The sequence below is a fragment of the Talpa europaea genome (genome assembly GCF_964194135.1).
Source record: "Talpa europaea genome assembly, chromosome: 1".
Taxonomy (NCBI): domain Eukaryota; kingdom Metazoa; phylum Chordata; class Mammalia; order Eulipotyphla; family Talpidae; genus Talpa; species Talpa europaea.
In genome coordinates, this window is record NC_140073.1 from 156750569 (window position 1) to 156773129 (window position 22561).

General features: G+C 54.1%; 1 protein-coding gene across 1 annotated transcript in view; it reads right to left on the minus strand.

The window, feature by feature from the left end:
- The window catches only part of DRC11 (dynein regulatory complex subunit 11), a gene marked incomplete at both ends in the record, with an annotated part of 101794 nt that overhangs the window by 60024 nt on the left and 19209 nt on the right, over positions 1–22561 (minus strand). The window contains one exon of the mRNA XM_084228108.1: positions 15458–15663. Within this exon, the coding sequence (XP_084084234.1) occupies positions 15458–15663 (206 nt within the window). The remainder of the gene's footprint in view (positions 1–15457; positions 15664–22561) is intronic.

Consider the following 22561-nt stretch of genomic DNA (forward strand, 5'->3'; position numbering starts at 1 on the left):
GGAGACAGCAGAGGTCTGCTGCGCCATGTGGGTCAGCTTCTTGGCCAAGAGCGCACTCAGGCCGTGGTGGTGATGGCGCTGCGACTTAACCACTAGGCTACCAGGGAGGCCCGGAAGTCTGCCTTTTTAAAATTAAACTTAGGACAAATTATTACGCCTCAAGAGCTGAATTTTAGCATGAAAAAAGTGTGACCCCAGGCGACAGCCTGGGGCTCGTGGTTCCCCTGGCTCAGTCATGGCTGCTGTTCTCCCCGGGCCTCAGGGCCTGTCCGCGCCTGGACAGTGTGTTCTGGAGGCTTTTATCTTTCCTGGAACATGAGCAACGCGCGCCTGAATACGGACTACATGACTGTCATCTACCAAACTCTAGAGAGGGTTTAGTGCTTTTCAGAAACAAATGGCACTGCCCCATCAGTGAGTCCCGATTTTCCTGGAATACTGCAAACGCCAGCTCAGAAAACACTCTAATAGAAATGGGGACTTTTTTCTCTATTTAAAACACATTTTAACATGGAATCCTCTGCCAAGTTATGCAGTGTTAACTATGCTGCTCTGTGCATGGTAATTATTCAGTCACAGCCTTGCCTCAATTACACTTGAATTCTAATTCCAAAGCCATTTGACTATATTTGAACTTAGAGCATTTTGCCAATTTTCAAGGTTAATTGCCGAGTGCACTAGAATGTTGCTCCCGACCCCCATTTGCTCTCAAATCACTGCAGCAGGCGAGGCTGGGCAGGCTCTCCCATCGGGCGCCCGCCTGGCCCACTTAGTGGAACAAGGGACCAGAAAACGGGGCCGCCCCACAGCTATGTGAGCAACCACCTGTCCCAACCCGTGAGGACGCTCCGGCTCGCCCAGGTCCGCAGAACCAAACAGGGGAAGAGGAGCGGGGAGGGCACCCGGGGCACGCAGGGCCCTTGGAGCTGGCGGGCGGACAGCAGGTCCTGAGCTTTGGCCTCCGGTCACCTACAAGGCTGCCCAGCGCACGAGGCTTCTGTTTTGCTTGTGTTTTAACTCAAGAATTCAGCTTTTTGGAATAAATACTTACTTTGTATTCAACAAGCAAAATTTCCAATAGCTTGATTTCAAATTATTATTGTTATTGTTTTAAAGATTTTATTTATTTGCACAGGGGAACAGGCCAGAGGTGCAGGAGGGTGAGAGGATTCACCAGAGACAGAGCGGGGAGCAGAACAGGCTGATGGACCGAAGACACTGCTGAGGGGAGCAGCGGGGAGACAGGAGAGGTCTGCCGTGCCATGTGGGAATCTCCCTGGCCGGCCGGGAATCGAACCCGCGCTGCAGAGGCTCCCACAGTGGGAGGCCCTGATTTCAAATTATTTATGAAATCTGCTTCCCCCAAACCTGGCGTGTGGACACGGAGCCTGTGCCTGCGAGCACTCTGCTGCCGCAGGGGCTGATCGGTCTCGCGGAGTCCTTGCTGACCGCTGCGGAAGGAAGATGGTGGGTCCAGGCAGACACGGAGTCCTGGGGGCTGGAGCTGGCTGTTCCCCAGCCGGGGCTCCCCGCGATGGGGCACTTTTTCCAGCTCCTTCCATCCCGTTCTTGACTCAGAAAGCATCGTCCCCACACCCACGAAGGAAGTCGTTCAGGGCGGCGGCCTCTGGGCTTTCGCTCCCACGTGGGGCCTGCGCCTTCCTGCACACACTCCCAAGTGAGCTTGGGGGCTCCGCACGCATGCAGCGGGCCTCCCACCCAGCCCTCCGCCCTGGCCCCAACCTGTTGTGCCGAATTTGCCCCACCCCAGCCCATCTAGCTCCTGGGTCCACACCCCTGCTCCCATCCAGTCTCTGGCCCACACCCTCGGCCTTTACCCTGAGGGCTTGGCCCGAGAGAAGGACGTGCTGGGCCAGGCCTTTCCCCAGCTGGAGCCCTTGGGCAGGAGGCTGGGCCAGCCAAGACCCGCCTGCTCCTCCCCACAAAGAAAGGGGCGTCACTGTGCACGCCAGCGGCAGCCGTGGCTCCGGCAGTGTCGTCACCTGTCGCGGCTGAACATCTCCCGCTAGGTTCCCGGCCTGGAGGCGGGGGCTGCAGGAGCAGAGAAGCCCCAGCCCTCTGAGGCGCCAGGAGCCGCCTGGCTGTGGCCCCGTGTGCGCTACTCTGTTCAGTTCCCGCCACCTCCATCCCCACCCGCATCTCCTGCGCACGCCCCGGCTCTGAGGGAGACCCGCTCCGGGCGGCAGGGCTTCGGGCGCAGAACTAAGTGCAAACCAACGACTCACCTCACCCAAGCAGCTTTTTGGGGGAGGGGACAGGATGATGGAAGTACCCCAGAAATGCCGGGGTCGCTTCCTAAAAAAGGGCCGACGTGGAGCACAAAGGCCTGCAGCTCCCCGACCCTCCTGCAGCGCCAGCAGGACCAGCCGGCCCGGGCGCCCCTTGCAAGGAAAACGAGCGTCCAGGCCAGGCTGTTCCTTGTCTTCTCTCGGGCTGCAAGGGGACAGGTGGGGGGCGGCCTGGGTTATGGGGTGTGGGGGCGAGGGCGGCGAGGAGGCGCGAAAGGCGGGTGCCCCCGGGCAGCCCCAGGTGAGGGGCGGCGGGAGGAGGAGAGCAGGTCCCCCTGCGTCGCAACCCTGCCTCCCGCAGCGCCCAGCCGAGGCTGGAATGAAAAGCACCCAGGGGAGATCGGGTAAGAAGCGGCACTTCACGCCTGGGCGTTTCCTTTGGGGTCTTACTGCAGGGTTGGGCTGCACAGACCCGCCGACTTGCCTAGCAGCTTCCCCGTCCGACTTTCTTTGATCCTATTCTTGGTTCTGGGCTCTCAGGCCTGCGGCCCGGCTGGGGCTGTTTCCCGGCCCTGCTGCTGCTCCGGCCTGTCGGCCGCGGCCGTTGGTCCGTCTGTGCCCGAGCTGCCACGCCGCTGTCCCGCCCCCCGGTCTAGGCTGGAGCGCCGGCCGCCTCTGCCGTATTTTTCTTTATAATATACTCGAGAATCCAGAGCCATTTGTCCTTCTGCTGCTCCTGTGTTCACGTTACTCCTGATGACTCTGATAATTATGTTTTCAAGTTCAATAAATAATCCTGTTGGGATTTTAATTGAAATTGTGTTGTCTCGATCAATTATCGGCGCCCAGCGAGGTCTACCCATTTAACTAGAAACGTCTCAAGCCCGCCTCCCCTTCTTCCCGGTGACGTTTACAGGCGGCTTACATTCCCGTGTTTTCTCTTGCATGTTTATCACTGACTTGAAACAAGTGCATTTTTTGCCACCTTTTTCAAATATCTATTCCTCTTGCTTTCTTTTCGTGTCATTTTATTCACGATAATTTGCATCGTGACAATCATTTTTATTAGGGGAAAAGGTCATATTCTCCGTTTCCTCGCAGGGCCTCCTTCCTCATCAAGTGTTTAAAAAAGGACTCCGTCTGCGACCCACCGCCCGGCCGCGCCGCGTTTCTCTCCGGACCCCTGCGCGCTGTCTGCAGCTGCCGTGCTCCCGCCAAGGCGCCGAGCGCATCAGAGGCCGGAGGGTAGGGATAGCTCTTCCCCAGCTGGCTTCCGTTTCCTCATGCTAAGGATGGACTCTGGTCTTTCTGTTTTTCAATTTTTAAAATAAGAACTGGGTATTTAATAATAAATGATGAAATTTAATTTAATCATTTTCCAAATGATCCCTCTGTATGACCTGAGATGATCATATTGCTCTTAGGGACACCGTGAATCGGCAAGTTGACATAGTATTGAATTCACCTGCATCAACTATTTATGTTTCTGGGAATAAATACTCCTAGTTTAATTCTGAGCCACCACGACATCGAATAGCACTACCCGAGTTAACAACAGAAACAGAGAGAAAAGTGGACACACCAACTAGCTGGAAATGAGTAACAACGAAAGTCCCATGTAATATTTTTCATCCTGCAGAATGAGGGTTCAGCAGCTCAAGCACAGCCTCAGCACCCGCCTCCAGACACCATTAGAAGGAGCAACGACACCTCCCTGCGGACGTTTCCGGGGCAGGAACTGGCAGCTGCATCGCCCTGAGCTGGGATCCCTGGCGTTGGTGGCTCCTGGGGGTCAGAGGCCCTGTTCTGAGCAGGGAGGTGGCCCTGGGCTCGCCTGGGTGACTGGGGCCAGGGTGCCAGCAGGGGCCCCGGCCTTGTTCAGTGTGCATGTTGAAGTCACACTGCGCCCCGACTCCCGGCCCACAGAAACCGTGTGGTCACAGGCGGGTGTTGTTTGAAGGCACCGAGCTCGTGACAAGTTACAGAGCAGCAGGAGACGGGTCCCCGTCCTCATCCTGAACCAGGCCTCGCGCGGAGGCTGGGCCGGGAGACAACGGGAGGCCTGCAGGCCTGCAGCTGGCGCTGAGGCTCGTACCCAGACTTGGGAGGCGGTGTGGACAGAGGCCTGAGGAGCACTGGGCTTGGGTGTGTTTAGAAGGTGGGGGGCGGGGGGGGGGCGCGGATTTCTGCCTGCCTGGACACTGGGTATATGGAAGGAAGCAGTGGGGGAAGAGGCTGAGTCTCCGGGGCTGGGACGCGCTGTGGGAGGCAGGGTGGGGGCAGGGGTGTGGGGCCTGGCCCTCTGGCTCTTGGGGTCCCCAGACGTGGGGCACATGGAGGGGAGCGGACCTCCCTCTAGGTCTGGTGTTTCCCGAAAATAGCAGAGACTCCTTCAAGTCGACGAGGGGCTTTCCAGCCCCAGGGGCTGGTGGCCCTGGTCGGAGGGCAAGCCCCTCTCCATGGGACGGCTGGCTTTTGCCTGGACACTGACGGCTTAGCCTGAGCAGCTCGTGCTCATCACTGAACATCCAAGCTCATTCCGGATAACCGGGTCTCGTAAGTGATGTGCCGAGAACCTCCGGGGCGAGGCGCCGGTCACCAAGCACCTCCGTGCTCCCAACTCACTGCTGTCCCAGTTCTTCCTCCCGGAAGGCTGGAGCTGGTTTTGTTACAGACTTTTCTGGATGGGGACACTAAAGCTTAGCAAGTCGGAGTGGCCCCCAGGCAGGCCCAGAGCCTCTGGCGCTGGCCCAGGATCCCGCACTTGGCAGGAGGCTCATGGGCAGACCCGGCCGGGTGGCCAAGGAATCACACCCCGGGCTTAAGTTCCAACTGCATCTGGAAGGCTGGACGTCTCATCAGTAAACTGCTCCATCGCTGTGGGGCCAGTTGGTTTCTCTCTCTGCAAAACGGTGCCGCTGGGCTGGGGCTACTGATGGAGTCATTTGAAGGTAAGTGCTGCGTGCCCTTCAGATAACTAACCTTTTTATTTTGAAAGGGGGGAGCCCCCAAACTAAACACCCACCGGCATCTGAGACTCCCATGCCCTTCTCCACCTTCGGAACCTCAGTCCAGTTGTCAGTATCACCAGTTTATTTTCATCCTGCGGGGTCAGCTCTTCCGTCTCCCCCACAGCCCCCAGGTAGCCAAGACCGTCCAGGGCGTGGCTTTGTCTTGCTGACAGAGGCAGCTGCGCTCAGTAGCCTCCTTCCACGTCGCTGCAAATGCAACCTCTCGCTTCCTCAGACCGAACAGCATCGTCCGGGAGAGACGCGGCGTGGTCCCAGGCCACTTCTAAAACTTGGTGGGCAGCAGAGCTACCTGGAGTTTCTAAAGTTCTGGTTGGTTCTAGAAACTGTGGTTTTCACGTGAGCAGAGCTGATGGGGTGGGCGGGGGGAGCCTCAAACTCTCCTACGTGAAGAGGCTTGTGGAGAGAAATGCCCATGTCTTAAATCTCTCAGCGTATAGGAGGAGCAGAACATTTGGCAAAGTGAGGGCCTATTAAACATTTATGCATATTGTCAAAAGTTCTCGCACAAACGAGAAAATGACCAGCTCTGGACCGCGGAGTGACTCAGAAAGCTGCACTCCCGGAATGATGGATTCTCCCCCGAGGCCGGGCGAGCTTCCCCGGGTCCCCCCCATCTCAGATGCCCGGGACGGCAGAGATTTATCTGTGTTTCGTCAAGTATGAAAAATACACGGACGGAGGGGCTTCCGGTCGGCCCCCACCCCACGTCGTCCAGCCACCTCCATTAATGTCAGCAGGCTCATAAATCTCCCCCGTGTTCTAAAGAAAGCAGCTGCCCGCTGCACAGAAGCCACCGAGAGTGTCACTTGCTGCCTATAAATTCACTTACACTCAGTAAAGGCGATTGGCCGCACATGGGCTCAATTACCCGGCCCTGCTGGGGAGACCCGGGCGTCGCCGCTTCTGGAGTGGGGGGGAGGCCGGGCGGTGTCCCCGCGGCACACGTGCTGACGCTCCCGCTCGTCGCTGCGACGTCGGAACAGGGACCGCTCGAGCCCGAGGCCGCCTCCTGGGTTTGAAAGTATTTTCTTGGATCCTGACCCCAGCTGACCTCCTCGCCTGACCCCCGCCGTCCACTTTCATTTTATGAAAAGGAGCGACCTGCCCCTGATTGCGCGGGCTGTTCTGCATTTGGTTACTCTGCTGCTGAGAAAACGAAACAGATGCCTCACTTTCCTCTTTCTGTCTTAAATATTTACATGTCTAGAGAAAGTGATGCCCAGGCACGGGCAGATCTCAGGAAGAATGATTTCCCCGAACAGTCTGCATCCGTTTCTGTTCACAGACCACAGTTCAAAGCCCAGAGATCGTTCATCCATCAACTCGTCCTCATCGAGAGGGGGAGGCGAACCCGGACGGCTGACTTGAAAGTCTTCTCAGAAGGAAAGCGTAAGTCAGCAAAATGTTCGGATATGTGTGTCGTAAACTCACTTCTTATATGCTTCGTTCAAAGACAATCTTTTATAAACAGCCACAGGGCAGATTCCAGAGAAGGCTGTTGGGGCACAAGCGAATTCTGGAGCCCCTCACCTCGGGCACGCGCAGGCACAAGGCCAGGAGACGCAGGGCACACACGCACCAACAGAGGACAGTGTGTGCCCTGGAGCCTAGAGCTGGCAGGCTCTGGCCCCCGGGACAGCCTGTCCTCTGGCGAGGTGCGTCAGCTCTGCGAGGAGACGCCCCAAAGTTGTTCTGCCTTCCGGGATCAGGAGGCTGGGGGGCTTTCGCACTCGAGGATAGTGCCCATTGGTGTTATTTGGGGTGTGCGTTCTGCCTCTCTGTAGGGCGTCCCCTCTGCTCCCTGCCTCCCTGGCGGGTGTTGCTGCTGGCATCTCAAAGCACCTCCCAGGACCAGGAGCATCCCAGCGCCCAGTGCCTGGTCCAGGCTGAAGCTCTCCACACCCAAAGCAACAGCAACAGAGGCCAAGGCTGGCAAGTGGGACTGTGCCCAGCTAAGAGCCCTGCACAGAGGGGAGTGCCCAGCGAGACAGTCTCCGAATGGAAGAAAGTATCTGCAGGCCACACGGCCAGGCGGCTGGCATCTGAGACACGGGAGGGCGGGTCACAGCGCAACAGAAACAACACAGGCAGGACATGCACGGACACTTCTGGAAAGAAGACCCAGACAGGTGTGTGCCTCAGCCCTCCTGAGACGGCTGTCTCGGGGAGGGCGGCCAGGCCGGGGAGGGTGCAGAGGAGGGGGCGGGAGTGTGGACTCCTTCAATCGTTATGGAAAACATAAACGTTAAAAACAGACCCACCACGTGATCCAGCCATCCACTCTGGGCACGGAACCAAAGACATGTCTTGTGGTGTCATACGTGCTGTGAAATCACAGCAGGCGTGTGGGCTGGTTTCTGCCGCTCCTGGCACAGGGCACCCAGGACGATGGTTGTTTCCTAAATGACAAAAGCAGCAGGAGCGTCCTGGGCTTTAATAGTTGGACTCTGACCCGGCTCCTGACAAGGGGACTCAATGGCCCGGGTTAAGGTTGTGTCTTTTGTCCTAATGAGGTGACTCTTGGGGGCCCTGGATGGGGACTGGTCACCCAGACATGATTAGGAGGGCGGAGCTTTCAGCCCATCCCCTCCCGTCCAGCGAGGGGAGGAACGTGGACATCCAGCAAATGACTGATCATGCCTACGTGAGGAGGCTGCCACGGAGCAGGGCCTGAGATCCGTGGGCTGGAGCGTGGCGCCAGAGGGCTGGGGTGGCCAGGGCAGGAGCTCCGACCCTCCCCCCTCCATTGTCTGGCCCATCTCTTCCATCTGGAGGTTCACCAGTGTCCTCCATCACATCCTTTTATACAAAACTAGAAAATGTAAGTGGTTCTGGGATCCCACAGACTACCTGAGCAGAGTACTGAACGCAAGAGAGGGTTTGCGGGGACCCCATCAACGGCCAATGTGTCAAGCACAGGTGACGACCTGGGATTTGCAGTTGGCATTTGACGTGGGGAGGCAGCCTTGGGGATCCGATGCTAACTCCAGGCATTGTCAGAGCTGCACTGAATTAGAGGACCCCACCTGGTGTGAAGGAGAATGCCAGATGCGTGAAAAACCTGCACGGGTGTCAGAGTGAAGTGGTGGTGGGGGGCATGAGTCACGGCGATATGCCCACGGGAGGAAGTGAGCGTCCCCCCAACAGCCACGTTCACTACACACGAAAGCCAAGACATGGGAACCCCCAAATGTGCACTGACAGAGAGGTGGGGAAAAAACGTGCACACAACGTGCACACACACACAATGGAATATTATACAGCTTCACAAAGGAAGGGCATTCTGACATGAGCTGTAACTTGGATGAATCGTGAAGACATTATGCTGAATAAGCCGGTTATAAGAGGACGACGTAGATGGGGGGGTGGATAAAGAAAATGGGGCATAAACATATAGTTAAATACTCTTCAGTCACGAAGGGGAAAGAAATCCCGCCATTGCAACAAGACGGAGGAGGCTGGAGAACATTATGCTAAGTGAAGTGGTCAGAGCAGGAGGACAAGCACTCCATTTACGTCACACGTTCACGTAAGGAATCTGAGAGTCAAGCTCACAGAAGCAGCGGGTAGAATGGTGGTTGCTGGGCCAGGAGGGGGGCAGAGAGGAGGGATTAGGCACAGAGTTTCATTCCACAAGAGGAGTCAGCCCTGCCGTCCGCGGCACCGAGGCCAAAGCGAACACTATCTTGTGTGCGCAACACACACCATCTTGTGTGTGAGAGGGATGCACCTAAGCCAAGCATTCACATCACACACAAATTAATACATCAACAAAAAGGGGATTAAATTAAGAAATGCAGACTCTCAGGGACCACCCAAGACCTGCCGAGTCAGAATTTGTGGGCGGGGAGCCCAGAAATCTGCATTTTAACAAGTTTCCCAGGTCTGTTTGATGCATGCTCCAGGTTGGAGGCTCACACCAGAAGACAACATGACTGCCCCGTCCCCCTCCAGCCTCCCCAAAGACTGACCGTGCAGAGGACCAGCCGCAGAGGCACAAAGGAGGCTGCACAGCATAGTCCAGGAATCTGCTCACTGTATTTGCCAAAGAGCCTCAGGGCCTGTCAGTCAACATGACTGGACGCCGGATAAGCCAAGGCAGCCTGTAGCTGCTGGTGTCTTAATTTGATTTACTGTGACGACCGACATCAAAACAAGCGATTTCACGCCTGCTGTGCACCTGTCCCGGGCCCGGTGGAGATGCCTGGACCTTGGTTCTCATCCACCTCTTCAGATGTCCCGCATTCAACTCATCTATTTTCCACCAAAGCCAACGGCAGGAAAAGGTTATTCTCGCGTGAGCAGCCTGCTTATGTGCTCACAGCTCCTCTGGAAATATGATTACACAAGGAATTCCAAATAATGAGGCCCTCACGCAGCCGCCTGTGCACGACGGCCCTCTGCCCACTGTCCTTCTGAAACTTCCTTTTCATTCTGAAAGGGAGTCACGGCCCACGCTGGAAGCGTGGAATAGAAAGGGAAAGAAGAAAGACAGCCACGATCCCACCGCCCAGAAGGTCTCTACTGTGAACATTCTAGCGCTTTCTCTCTGATGGCCTTCAAAGTTCTGGGAGAGAGCAGTTCTGAACCTTCCCTTGAGAATGGATTCCCTTTCACACAAAGCTCATGTTTCAAAGCGACTTTACTCACCAGGGTTTTGAGTTTGGCCAGTAACGACCCAAGTTTTTGGCCGATTACCGGACTCGCGGCGTCCACGTTGCCGTCTGTAAGGTAATTGGAACAAGCATCTCTCTCACCTCAGCTTCTCCCTCGCCCCGTCCGCCTGCACAGGACCCTACCACGCTCTGCTGGAGGATCCAGGGGCGCAGAGGGGGCACCGGGTGGGGAGGAAGGTGCTGGTCTCCCGTGGCAGTGACGGACCTGGGGCAACGTCCTTTCCTACAAAGTAGCCCAGCACGTCTGCTCAGGAGCCAGGCCGGGTGCCGGGCGGGAAGCAGAGAGCGGAGGCCGGATCCAGCCTGGGCTCGGGAGCTGCCGTGCCGAGACCACGGCCCTTCTGAGCCTCCTCGGGTCTACAAGTGCCTGGGGACTTGTCACGGCAGCCTTAGGAAACGAACACGAGCTGACGCCTGAAGTGCGGCCCCTGCGTGGAGAAGGGCTGTCGACGCCGGGCTCTACTGTTATGCTGCGGTCACTGCCAGCGCTGCTGCTGCTGCTACTGATGCAATCCGAAAATGCCAGTCATCGCGGTGGCTGCAGGGAGGCCAGGGCTGAGCGAAAGGCGAAGGCCTCCATCCGCACTGACTTGGCCGCAGCAGAGCTGAGGTGAAGGCAGCGGTGGAGGCTGGAGCTGGCCGGGGAGCCGCCGAGCGCCCACCAGCTGAAGTCAGGTTTCCAGGATTGCAGCCTTTGTCAAAAATGGCCACTGCCAGCAGCGAGCCTCTGCAGGGGGCCACAGCCACTGCGCCACGGAGCCAGAGGGCCCTGGGCCGGAGAGTGCATGAGCCTGGGGCACGCACCGAGGAGGGCCCACGGGAGACCCTTGCTGGGCCTGAGGCCTCCCTGTGCTCCACGGGATGGGGAGGGGGTGTGACGGGGACAGGCCTTTGCCGTGTCTCCCTGATGACCCGACAAAATCCAAGATAATCAACAGGAAGAGATCGGCACAACCCAGCTTGCCGCAAAGGGGCAAATTCTGTGAGGGCAGGCAGCCCCGTCGGAGGGCGGGCCGGGGGCGGCGCTCCCCACACAGGAGACTGTCCACAAAACCAGACCCTTGACGAGGAGCCTATTTGCACCATCTCACTCTGCCCCACAACAGCCGTGGGCAGCAGGCACATTACGCCCTTTCCTGGATGGCCATTGCGGGGAGCAGGGGGTGACGGCAGTGACACCGGGCACGGGGCCAGTGGGATGCAGCCAGAGAGGACAGGGCGCTGGCCCCGTGACCACTCACCTCTCTCCTGCTTCTCGTTCTCCCTTCCTCGCCCTTCTTCTCTCCTCTCTCCCCTTTAGGCCAGTTAAAAAATCAGAGGCGTGGGCCTCCCTGGGGGCGCAAGGTTAAGTCTCAGCACTATGAAGCTACCCGCAGCCACAGCAGCATGAGCTGGATCCATCCCAGCCAGGGAGCTACCCACATGGCGCAGCAGACCTGACTCGCCCGCTGCTCCCCTCAGCAGTGTACTTCGGTCAATCTGCCTGTTCTGCTCCCCACTCTGTCTCTGGTGGATCCTCTCACCCCCCGCACCTCTGGCCTGGACCCCAGCTCTTGTGTGCATAAATATATAAATCTTCATAAAAAAAAACCAATAAAAGGCAACTGATAAACTGGGAAGTCATTATTACAATCACATCAAAACACCTCCAGTGTCAGCTTTACATGCGTCGCTGTACTCCAGAGCTCACTTGAAAGAAAAAGACAGGGAAGGAGATAAGGACAGGAAAAGTTCACTGGAACTCCACTGACCAAAACCCACAAGATGCTTCAAACCGCCTCCTTCTGCGAATAAAATCAGCGGAAATGAGATTACCAAGGCGGCATTTTTCTCTCATCAGCTTGACAAGCGACTGCAGAGATGATGATGAACTCACAGGCGGAGCATGCGAGCCGCCGACGGCCGCGCCGTCCCTGGGGACCCCTGGGGGACTAGCTCAAGGACACGAGAAAATCCAATGTTAAGTTTCGAAACTTGAAACGAAAGGACGCATAAAGTCATAACTAAAAGACGCACCTGAGGGAGAAAGGCCGGCGGAGAGTTAGCAGAAGGCCGCACCGCAGCCGGCTTGGGTTTCGTTTAAACTCCTCTGTTTGGGGAGCTCCTACACTGAGCGTGTGTTACTCCACACTTTAGAAAAATACTTCCTTAAATGAGCTTAAAAATTGGCTTAGAAGCCCAACAACCCCTTTGGCAACTCTAAGAGCCAAAGAAAGTTGCCGGGGGACGAGCCGAGCTCCGGGGCAGCGTGTGTCCTGCCGGCGCGTCCGGGGACTGTGCCGCTCGCGTTTCCAACGTCAGTGTTTGCTTTTTGTTTGTCTTTGATTTAAAAAAGCAAGGAAAGGACTTTTGTCAGCCAGTCTGGTAGATGTGATCCAATACAGGAAGGCTGGGCCCCGACCGCACGTTCCTTCAGAGAGGGCGTCCGGCCGTCTCCGCGGTCACACAGAAGGCCCGAGGGAGCTGCTCCCCCCTGGCCCGTGGGGTCACGGGACAAGTGCCCGCTAGGGGTGGTCTGCGAGGGGCTCCCCGGGACACGGGAGGGCGGCTCCTGGGCACCAGTGAGGGCGGAAGAAAGGGTGCTTGTCCCAGAACCCCAGGCCCTCCCCGGACAGAGACTGGGGCCCCTCGTCTGACCATAGGATGGTGCCTGAGGGTGGCACACAGGGGCTGCCTGAGCCGACTCTTTGAAGTTAGGATGTGCTAAAGAAACCCGAAATGTTTATTTTGGATTATTCCAGGTGGATTGCTCATCTTTCTCCTAGCATATATTTTAACAGGCTTTTTAGTATAAACGGAGTTCTTGCTAGAAAAAAGACTTCTAATGTGTAGAGGAATAAAACATAACACCTGCCTCCACTGCTCTTGCCCCGGGGTGGCCATGCTAACAGTGTCTTGTGGACACTTCAGAAAGGTCCCCTGCACCTGCAAACGTGTGTCTCAGGGGTGCGTGCGTGCGTGTGTGCACAATAGGCTCTCAATTTGATTTTGTCTCCTAATGAAATACTGGATTGGAATCATGTAAAGAATCATCCCACTGACAGAAGCCAGAGCTCGCACACCTACTCTCTGAAGTCCCGGGAGAGGGCAGGAAAGGCCCAGCCAGCCGTGGGGCGCACGGACGCAGGCAGCGTCACCCTCCTCAACCACAGAAGTGAAGCTTATAACAAGAAACCGATTTCATCTGAACCCAGTTCTCCTGGACAGTGATTTCTGCAGAAATTTCCGTGATTGCACAGAATCACCTCAAGTCTCTCTCCTTTAGACACAACATGACCTGGGCAAGAGTGAAATCGCTAGCAGGTGGGCACCCAAGGGAGGAGTCACACCTGCTCTGAGGGCTTCTGCAGGTGCAGGTCTCGCCCTGGAGTCACAGGCACCTGCAGGCGCCCAGGTCTGGTGCTCCTGGGAGGAGGCTGCCGGGGGAGGGGAGGGGGTGCCCAGGAGGCTTCAAGGAGGGGACGGGGAGGAAATGGGGGGCATCAGGAGGGAAGCGGGAGCTGGCGATGGGGAGCTCGGGGATGGAAAAGAAAGCAGGTGAGTGGGGGCACCACCCTCCAGGGCCTGACAAGTGTTGAGATCTGGCAGAACCCTGCGGCCAAACCTGGGCGGGGCGTGTCTTCCTGTGTGGGCAGCTTGGAGGGATGGAGAGGGTTGGCCCTGCTGGATGAGGGTCTGAGACTGTCCACCCTCCCTGAGACCTGGGCCTGGTGTCACCTGTGCTCCTGAGCGGCCCCCACAGAACCAGTATCCAGGGGGCTGTGCTCAGAAGCCAGAGCTCTGAAGGGGGGTACCCAGCAGTTGGGGGCACAGAGACCAGCCCACCCGGGGGACCTGACACACATGAGCCCAGACACTGTCCACGAGCCCCACTTCTGCTGTCGGGGGTAGGGGGTGGGGGAGATCTGTGGCTTCCCTTTGCAAGCAGGTGGGATACAGGCAGAAAGTGGGGGCAGCCTTCTCCATAAGATCACGTGAAAATTTCTCTTTCATTTAAAATATTTTATTTGCTACTCTAATAAAATCCCTAATAAAATATAAAAAGTTCACAAATGTAATGAATTTTGAATCTTAAAAATTCATCAGTATTTTAAATTTGTATTTATACAATAAAGAACGAGGTCCCCCAGTCAAAAGCATGTAATTGCTTTAGTAAACTTTCATAAAGAAATCTTGTTATAAAATCTAATTATGATTGGAGGAATATTACATTAGCATCCCATGCAAAGTTAACACAAAATCATTTAGTTTTCTAAATCGTTGTAAATGCACTTGATACCTATGAGATAGCTGTTGCTGCATAGCAAGTTACCCCAAAACTTAGTGATTAAAAAATACACATTCATGACATCGCTGAATGTGGGAAGGGAGCCAGGAGTGGTGCCCTGCCTTCCGCTGCCTCCAGGGGCGGCCAGGGCTGCATCTTATCTGAAAGCTCACCTGGGGGGACCCCACTCCCAAGTTCATGTGTGTGGTTGTGGGAAGGCTTGTCTCTTATGGGCCTCTGCACAAGGCAGCTGATTTCTGTCATAAACAGTGAGGGGGAGATCCAGTGGGGGTGAGGGAGGCTGGCAAGATGGCAGGACACCCCAGCTTCCCACCAGATTCTCTTCTTTGGAAGTGGAGCTCTCACACTCAGGGGAGGGCCATAGATTGCCCACCTCAGGAATATGCATGCTTTGATGTAATTTTTTGAGAGGAAGTTTCATTTTCTATCACTGCAAGTTCAATTCTCCGGTCCTGAAGAGCTAAGCAGTCTTGTCCACGCACTCTGTGAGTCCACAGCCCACAGCTGTGGTACTGCACAGGGTCCAGGCCCGGCCCTCGGCTCCTCGGACTCGGTCACCAATCCTCCCTCTTCCCCTCTCAGGAAAAAAATAAGTCACACACTCTTCTCCTGATCACGTTCCTTACAAGGGGACACATTCTGTGTGCAAACTTGCACTGTGTTCCACATGTGTTTGCACTGTGTGCTTCTCAAATAAAGGATATCTGTCAAAACCATCTTTCATAACAACCTTGAAGTCATTCAATATTTACTTTAGGATCATTAAAACAGACCCTTACTACAGGCAGTTGTGGCTTTGTCCACCCCGCACTTCAGGGACACCTGGGGGGCAAGCTTCCAGAGCTGCCTCAGAGGACTGTGACCGCGGTTGGGGGTCTCCAACCTCTAGCAAGCAGAGAAGCCAGCCAAGCCCACCAGCGAGGGGAGCATGAGCTGCTGGGGGTCTCTTGGTTTCCGGACAGACCTGCCCTGGACCCCACCATCAGGTCATCTCAGAAGCACTATAGAGACTATCTATTTTCAAATACCAGGACAAAAAGCAACTTCATTTTAAAAAGAATTAGCTCCTGAACTCTTGGCCTTAACATTTCACTTTTCTAAAATGAAGCCAGAAACCGCACGAGCCTAGAGCAACACGCTTTGGTGCTTAAAATCATACAGGACCGCGGCCCACGGTGGGGACAGGGCGTGCTGCCGCGCGGCTCCGCTCACCTGCATTCGATGAACCAGTGCCGGATCTGTTCCTGCAGGTTCTCCTTGATGTCTGCACCTTCTACTAATTTCAGGTTGTCCTTGATCGTGACCAGCGCTTCTCTGTAGCTCTCTTCATGCTTCATCTGCACCTGGTTCCGCAGGTAGGCCACCTTCTCAGCCTGCATCACTGTGGCACTGACTTCTTTAAACAGAGGCGGGGGACTCTGAAAACAGAAGCACAGAGGTTTGAGATCATAAGGTTACTGCTGTTGTGGGGAACACGAGCCACTAGTGAAGTACGTCAGGCCCTTCAGTGATGTCTCGCCGAAGACCCAAGAGCAATCAATATACACAGAACAAAAACCAGATCTGGCAGGAAAAGGTGAAGTGACGCGCCGCCAGGCACAGGAGAGATGGGGCGTCAATTGGAATGCCTCTGAATAGAAGATGCATCTCTTCCCCCTGATTCTTAATTTATCCAGTTACTTATTTATATCAGGTGGACTCACAGATGCACTTTGCATATTGGGTTATGCTCCAATCCTACTTGGTCTTGTTCAAGCCGTCCGGCTGCAGGGGCTCTCCTGGTCGCCTGGCCGTCTGTGGCGCAGAGCTTCCCCCATCGGGTTGTGTATGTGAGTGTGTGCGTATCGCTGTGTTTGCATTGCATGTGCATGATGTTAGAGCTTCCAAAGATTGCTCCCTCCACTGCCACACATCCCCCCATCCAAGAAAACAATGGCGGGGAAAGGTCAGTCTCTCCAATAAACACTGTCAGGACAGCTGGACGTCTGCGTGCAGAGGAGGACTCTGGACTCCGGCTTCACACCACATACAAACATCAGCCCAAAAATGGAGGAAAGACTTAACTCCTTGACCTGATTCCATGAAACTACTAGAAGAAAGCAGAGGGAAAAACTTGCCGTCGGGGAGCATAGGAAATACACGTATGACAGACAAGGGGAGAACATCAAACTAAAACAGCTTTTGTAGAGCAAAGAGCCATCCTGGTGGGCACGGATGCCCGATGAGCAGGGACGAGTCTCCTGGTGACGTAGTGCGCATCCGAGGGAGATTAGGAGCTCCCACAACTCGACCGTGATTTAAAAAATGGGTAAAGGACCTGAATTGACATTTTTTTCCAAAAGGCACCTGTGACCACCAGGTCAATGATAAGGGGCTTCCCGACACTCATCAGAGAAACGCGGATCCGCGCCAGGACGCACCCCTCTCAGGGAGCCGCCAGCACCCGAAGTGAAAAGGTAGGGGTAGGCCAGGACGTGGAGAGAAGGGAAAGTTGACGGAAAGAGCGTGAAAGTTCTTCAAAAAATCGGAGCTGGGAGGAGCAGCACCCCCTGCTGGCTGCTTACCTTGAGGAGTCAGAACCGGGGTCTCAGAAGACAGCGCCGCCTGATGTTGGCTGCCACCCTCTTCACGACAGCCAAGGTGTGGGTGACCTTGAGGCCAAAGAGCATCTCAAACCTGAAACCCGTCTTCTTTCCTTAGAAGGAAGGTCCCTGTTCCTCCACCTCCTTCCTCACGCCCCTCCGGCCCTGTTCTCCGGCGGCTCCTGCGCTGTCTTTACACGCCCCCTCAGCCACCCCCGTGGCATTTTACTGCTTTCTGGGATGTTTTCTTAACTTTATCTTTCCACTGAATGAATTTTTTAAGTTTCTACTATTCTATTTTCCCTTCCCGTGGCTCTTCCTTGTTCTTTGGTTCTCCCCTTTCACGCTCTGATTTCGGGACTCGATCATCCTTTATTTCCCCAAGGTTATGACTTCTGGGATTTTGATTTTCACATTTTATCTTCCCCTCTGGCTGATTTTCTCTTCCAGTTTCTTTTCTTCTGGCTGGTGTCCCACCTGCCCTGGCACCCGCTGACACTTTGCAGTCAGCTCACCCAGGACGCTGTTTAGGACTGCGTAAGGGGTTGTTGATGGGGGGACAGAGTGACTTTATTGGGGTGTCTGAAATGTCAGGATCTGGATACTGGTCAGCTCATGCAGCTAGAAATCCTGCCCCCCCTTCTGGCAGAGGTGTAAGCGTGGTCCCCTGGGGGGTGGGGGCTAGCAGAGGGAGCGCTCTTGGCCTCCCTGCTGAACAGACTTTCTCTGAAAAGCCCCTTTCAGAACGGATCTCACCTCACCCCGACTCTGCAGAGAGAGCGGGATACACGTGTGCATTTACCCTGCAGAGTTGACCAGGACTTCCTGACACAATGCTTTAGTTCCTTTGTTTTGAATTTTTGGGATTAATATGTTTTAAATATCTTGTCAACTGCATTTAACTGGATTAAAAAAGACTTAATTATTGAAAAGAGGAACCTATTCATTTCTATGGATAAACGATTTGGAGCTAATCTGGCCATCTTACGTTTTCTAACACATTTTCTTGCTTTTCCTTTCCTACCTTTTGTTGGGTTTATGGACTTAGCTTTGTTTATTCTTGTCATAATCTTGTTTTTACTCTTCTGCCAGTTATACCTAAATTTCAACATGTTCATTAACACCTGTTTTTTGATCTCTGCCTAGAACCCGTCAGTATCTACAGTTTCATTAAACAAGTCTCAGATTCCTGTCTGTGTTCACTTTTCTTCCTCCAACTTTTCATTCTAAAATATTAGAATGTGATTAAATTTTTTTAAATTGGCAACTATTTAAATTTAATCTTAAATCATTCTGATTTGTCTGTTTCCTGTCCTTCCTTCTTGTATTCAGTTTTCATTTTGCTGCAGCGTGTCCTTGAGTACAACTTCAGAATGGATGTGTGCAGACATGAATTTTCAAAGTACTTGTATTTCTAAGATATCTTCATGTGGTCTTTCCCACGCGACTGGCAGTTCGGTGGCCCTGGAGGATACTTTTTTGCACAGAAGCTGTTTTTCCTCCTGAAAGCTCTATGTTCTTTATACTCAGAGATTTGAAAGTTCAGGAAAATGTGTCCAGTTCTGGGCGTTTCTCCATTCATCACATCCGCCATTTGGCGGGTCTGTTCAATATGAAAAAAGTCTTCAACTCCAAACATTTTCCATCTATTATTTCTTTTTCCCATATTTCTCTGCAATATATATTAGCTAAAGGCCAGACCATCCGACTGATTTTTTTTTTTTGTAACACTGAACTTTTGTATTTTCCAATTCCCCTTTATCACTTTGCACTGTTACAGATAAATATTTTTTAAGATTTATTTATTTTTATTCAAGAGCTGGGGTACAGGCCGGAGGCACGGGAAGGTGAGAAGATCCACCAGAGACAGAGCGGGGAGCAGAACAGGCAGGTCTACTGAAACCCACTGCTGAGGGGAGCAGCGGCGAGACAGGCGAGGTCTGCTGCGCCTTGTGGGAATCTCGCCGGAGGGCTGGGAGTGAACCGGTGCTGCAGAGGCTGTGGACAGCTTCACAGCGCTGCCCCCGCTGGGCCAACAGCGAGGCCACATAGTACAGATGTTTTTAACTTTATATTCCATAACTTATGTGGCTTTCAATTATGTCCATTTATTATTTGATTTCTAGTTTAGGGAGATTATCATTGTTTCACCTCGGGGGCACACTTTATATTCCCAGGATTTTTTCTAACTTTATTTGCTTCTTTCTTGTTTTCAGTTGTCCTTTATTTGGGGGAAAATTTTTCAGATGCAACATGCAACATATCTTCAAGTACACAGGGATTTTTTTTTTTTTTAAAGCTTTTGTTTTCCCTTTCAATGCTCTGGAGAGCTTTGAAAAAACATGGATTCCCAATTCCATTTCTGGGATGAGGAAGAACCACAGAACTGGTAGTTTGGGAAAATCCTCAGGTGCGTCTGACAAGGATCCAGGTTGGAGGAAACACTAAGTGCTCTGGAGAGCAGTTGGCGACCTGCGGCCCCTGGTCCAACGCGCCAGGGCGTGTTTTGCTGGTAAAGTTGACTGGAAGAAAGCCACGCCCACTCATATTCTTACTGTCTGCGGCTGCTTCCACACCCCGATGACTCGAATCGTGTTGATTCGTCGTGACAGAGACTGTGTGACTCGCAAAGTCTAAGGATGATGGAGAGAAGGAGGAGGAAGAGAGAAAAAGCTGCCTAAAGGAGGAGTCATGGAAGGCACAGGAGTCACGTTCTGAGCTGCTTGTGAGCACACGCCCTCCACGGAAGTAACCCCAACCTGACCTGGCAGGGCTTCCTGGCACACGAAGACATGGAACCGATTTCTCGCAGCTGGCCAAATGGCCCAAGCGGGAAACAAGCCCGGGTGTCTGATCCAGAGCCAGGCTCCGGGGTTTCGGGGCAGATGCCTGGGCGATGCATGGGCCCGGCCACCCCTGTGATTCTGCACAAGCAGCTTCCTCCGCTCTGGGATGGGAACAGCACTAGGTGTGGTGCTTGCCGGGACACCATGACGCCCTCCCTGCTATGAGCCCCGTACCCAGCCAGGCGTGCAGTCCTTGGGGCCGTTACAGCGACTCTTGTCTTCACGCCAAGGACACGGACAGCTAAGTGGGTGCGGCCCAGGAGGCCCAGGGGCTGCTGCGTGAGGGGACACCGGGGTAAAAGCAGAGCATTAAAGCACATTTTTCAAGCTGCAAGAAAAGCCTTATTTACAAATACACTCACTGGACTCTGAATTTCAATTATATGGGAAAGCGATGACCATAAAGACTAACTTTATGACCTAAACAAAAACAATTTCGAAATGGGAAATGGTTAAATGTAGCAGTTATGCATATGTGAGCCCTCCAGCCCACCAATACCTACAAACCTCTGATTTCTCGGGCCTTCCCGGTGGCGCAGCGGGTTGAGCGCAGCGCTGTGAAGCTGTCCGCAGCCTCTGCAGCACAGGTTCGACCCCTGGCCAGCCAGGGAGATTCCCACACGGCGCGGCAGACCTCTCCTGTCTCCCCGCTGCGCCCCTCAGCAGTGTGTTTCGTCAGTCTGCCTGTTCTGTTCCCCACTCTGTCTCTGGTGAATCCTCTCACCCTCCCACGACTCTGGCCTGTACCCCCGTTCTTGTATAAATAAATAAATAAATCTTTCAAAAAAACCAAACCTCTGATTTCTCAAGTTGAAACACAAGGGAGATGCGAGATGTTAGAATATCCCATTCACTTAAGGACACAAAGTCGAGTGAAAAAAGAGAGAAAATCATACAGTACTTCATAAAAACATGCGTTAGAAAATCTAAAGCCACACGCAATGTTCTCAGCACCGCACGGCGAGGACTTAGCACCAGGGTGATGGAGAAACTGAAACGAACAGAAGTGAGTCTAGAGTGAGAATCACAGTCATTTTGAAGAACGGGGAGAAAAGCAAACCATCCTATGGTCTCGCTCTCAGCTGCTCAGAGGCGTGACTGGATGTGTTTTGTGTCAAAAGAGAGAGAGAGGAATTTATTTAATCTTTTTAAAAAGCCTCTGGTTCTTCTGTCTTCCGGGCGATGCTTCTCATGCCTGGAGTTTGCAATGTGACGCCTGCACAGAGGTTTATGATCACATGGCCCTTTCGACCTCATCTCTCCGGTGACTATTTTAAAGGTCACTGTTTTCGTGAAGATGTTAAAATGGATTTGTGGAAAACGACACAAATTTCCGTCTCGGATGAACGTGTCAGTGTTCACGCTCCGATTCCCCGCCCACGGCGCAGCCAAGGGGACGGCGTGGCCCCAAGGAGTGAGGGTGCCTCGCAGCGGCTGTGGCTGTGCATGAGCACACACGCCAACTGCCTCTCCCCGGGCCTTTTCCCCGTTGTCCCCAAAAATGAATGACTGGCCTGGGCCTTGTCAAGAGCTCCCTAGGAAGCCTCCAGCAACTTCTGCTCACTTCCATGACCTCTGAGCGAAACAGCGGCTGCGCTCAGCTCGTACGGGGTGTCCGTCACCGCCGCGGCCTGCCCCCGTGTCCCTCCCACCCCGTGTCTTTCACCACGTGCCTCGTGAGGGTGGCCCCACCCACCTTTGAGGGGGGCACAGGCGCCGACTTCGCCGCCGGACAGACGAGGACGCCGGGGCTCACGTCTACATGGCCTCGCAGGCCTGCGCGGGGCGCTGCCTCAGCCACGAGCCCGGCGCGCCTACCAGGCTGTGCGGCCGACGGGTGTGTGTTCAGGCGCGTGTCTTGACGGAGACTGTCTCCTGCAGAAAGGCGTCGGGGGTCATGTGCAGTTTCTTCCTCTCGTCGCTTCTGAACGGAAAGGTGGTCACACACGCAGGTCCCCGGCTGACGCCTGGCTCTTCTTCCTTTGGGCGAAAACCTCGCTTCCTCCTTAGCAACTTGGGTCGGATGGAATTGAAATTTGTTACCTCACCGCGTAAACAGCAACTCATTTAAAAATAAATGACGAATATTAAAGGGAACGGGAGAACACGGCGATATACCATCTACTGAAACCCATCGGCTGTAGAATAATGCATCTTAATGAAGGCTTCCCACGTGAATAAACCATTATATTTACAAGCTCTCCACAGTTAATGACCCAGAACTGGGTAACGAAATCTACGTTTATAGCAAGCTCCTCTGTCAGCAAAAATATACATATTAATAATTGATGTTGCTGTAAAAGTAGGACCGAAGATGAGGCTTTCTGCGCTGCTGGGGAAATAGGACTCCACGGTCCATTAACTTAAAATGCTTATCTAATGTTTGATGGGCTTTGTCTTTAAAAATCCTTGTTCAAATTAGTAAGATAAAATGGACATTTGTCCAAATGAAAATCTGTCCAATTTGTCAGTCACAAATACACTTGCAAATCAGTGACTTTGGGCTGGAACTTTCTCGGGCAGCTCCTCGTCTCGGGTTTGCTTCCTCGCGGCACCGCGTTCCCACTCAAGGCCGAGCTGGAGCGGCCAGAGGAAGGGACGCGTCTACTCCAAGCCAGTGGCCGTCCTGCACAACCTCGGCGTGCAGAGGCGTGCGCTGGGGAGGCTCTGAGGCCGGCCCTGCGGCTGTCCCGGCGCGGCCCGGCTTCCTGCTCCAACTTTGCTCCTGGAGGCCTCCCGCTGCGGAGAGCCCGTCTTCCAGGGGTCAACTCCAGATCACGTGCATGAGGTGGGGGAAGGTGCCCCTTAGGTTATTAAAATAAGCCACTTTGCTTCATGATGTCATTTCGGTGCTGCCTCTGTGCTTCCACGCCTGTGTTTAAATAGCC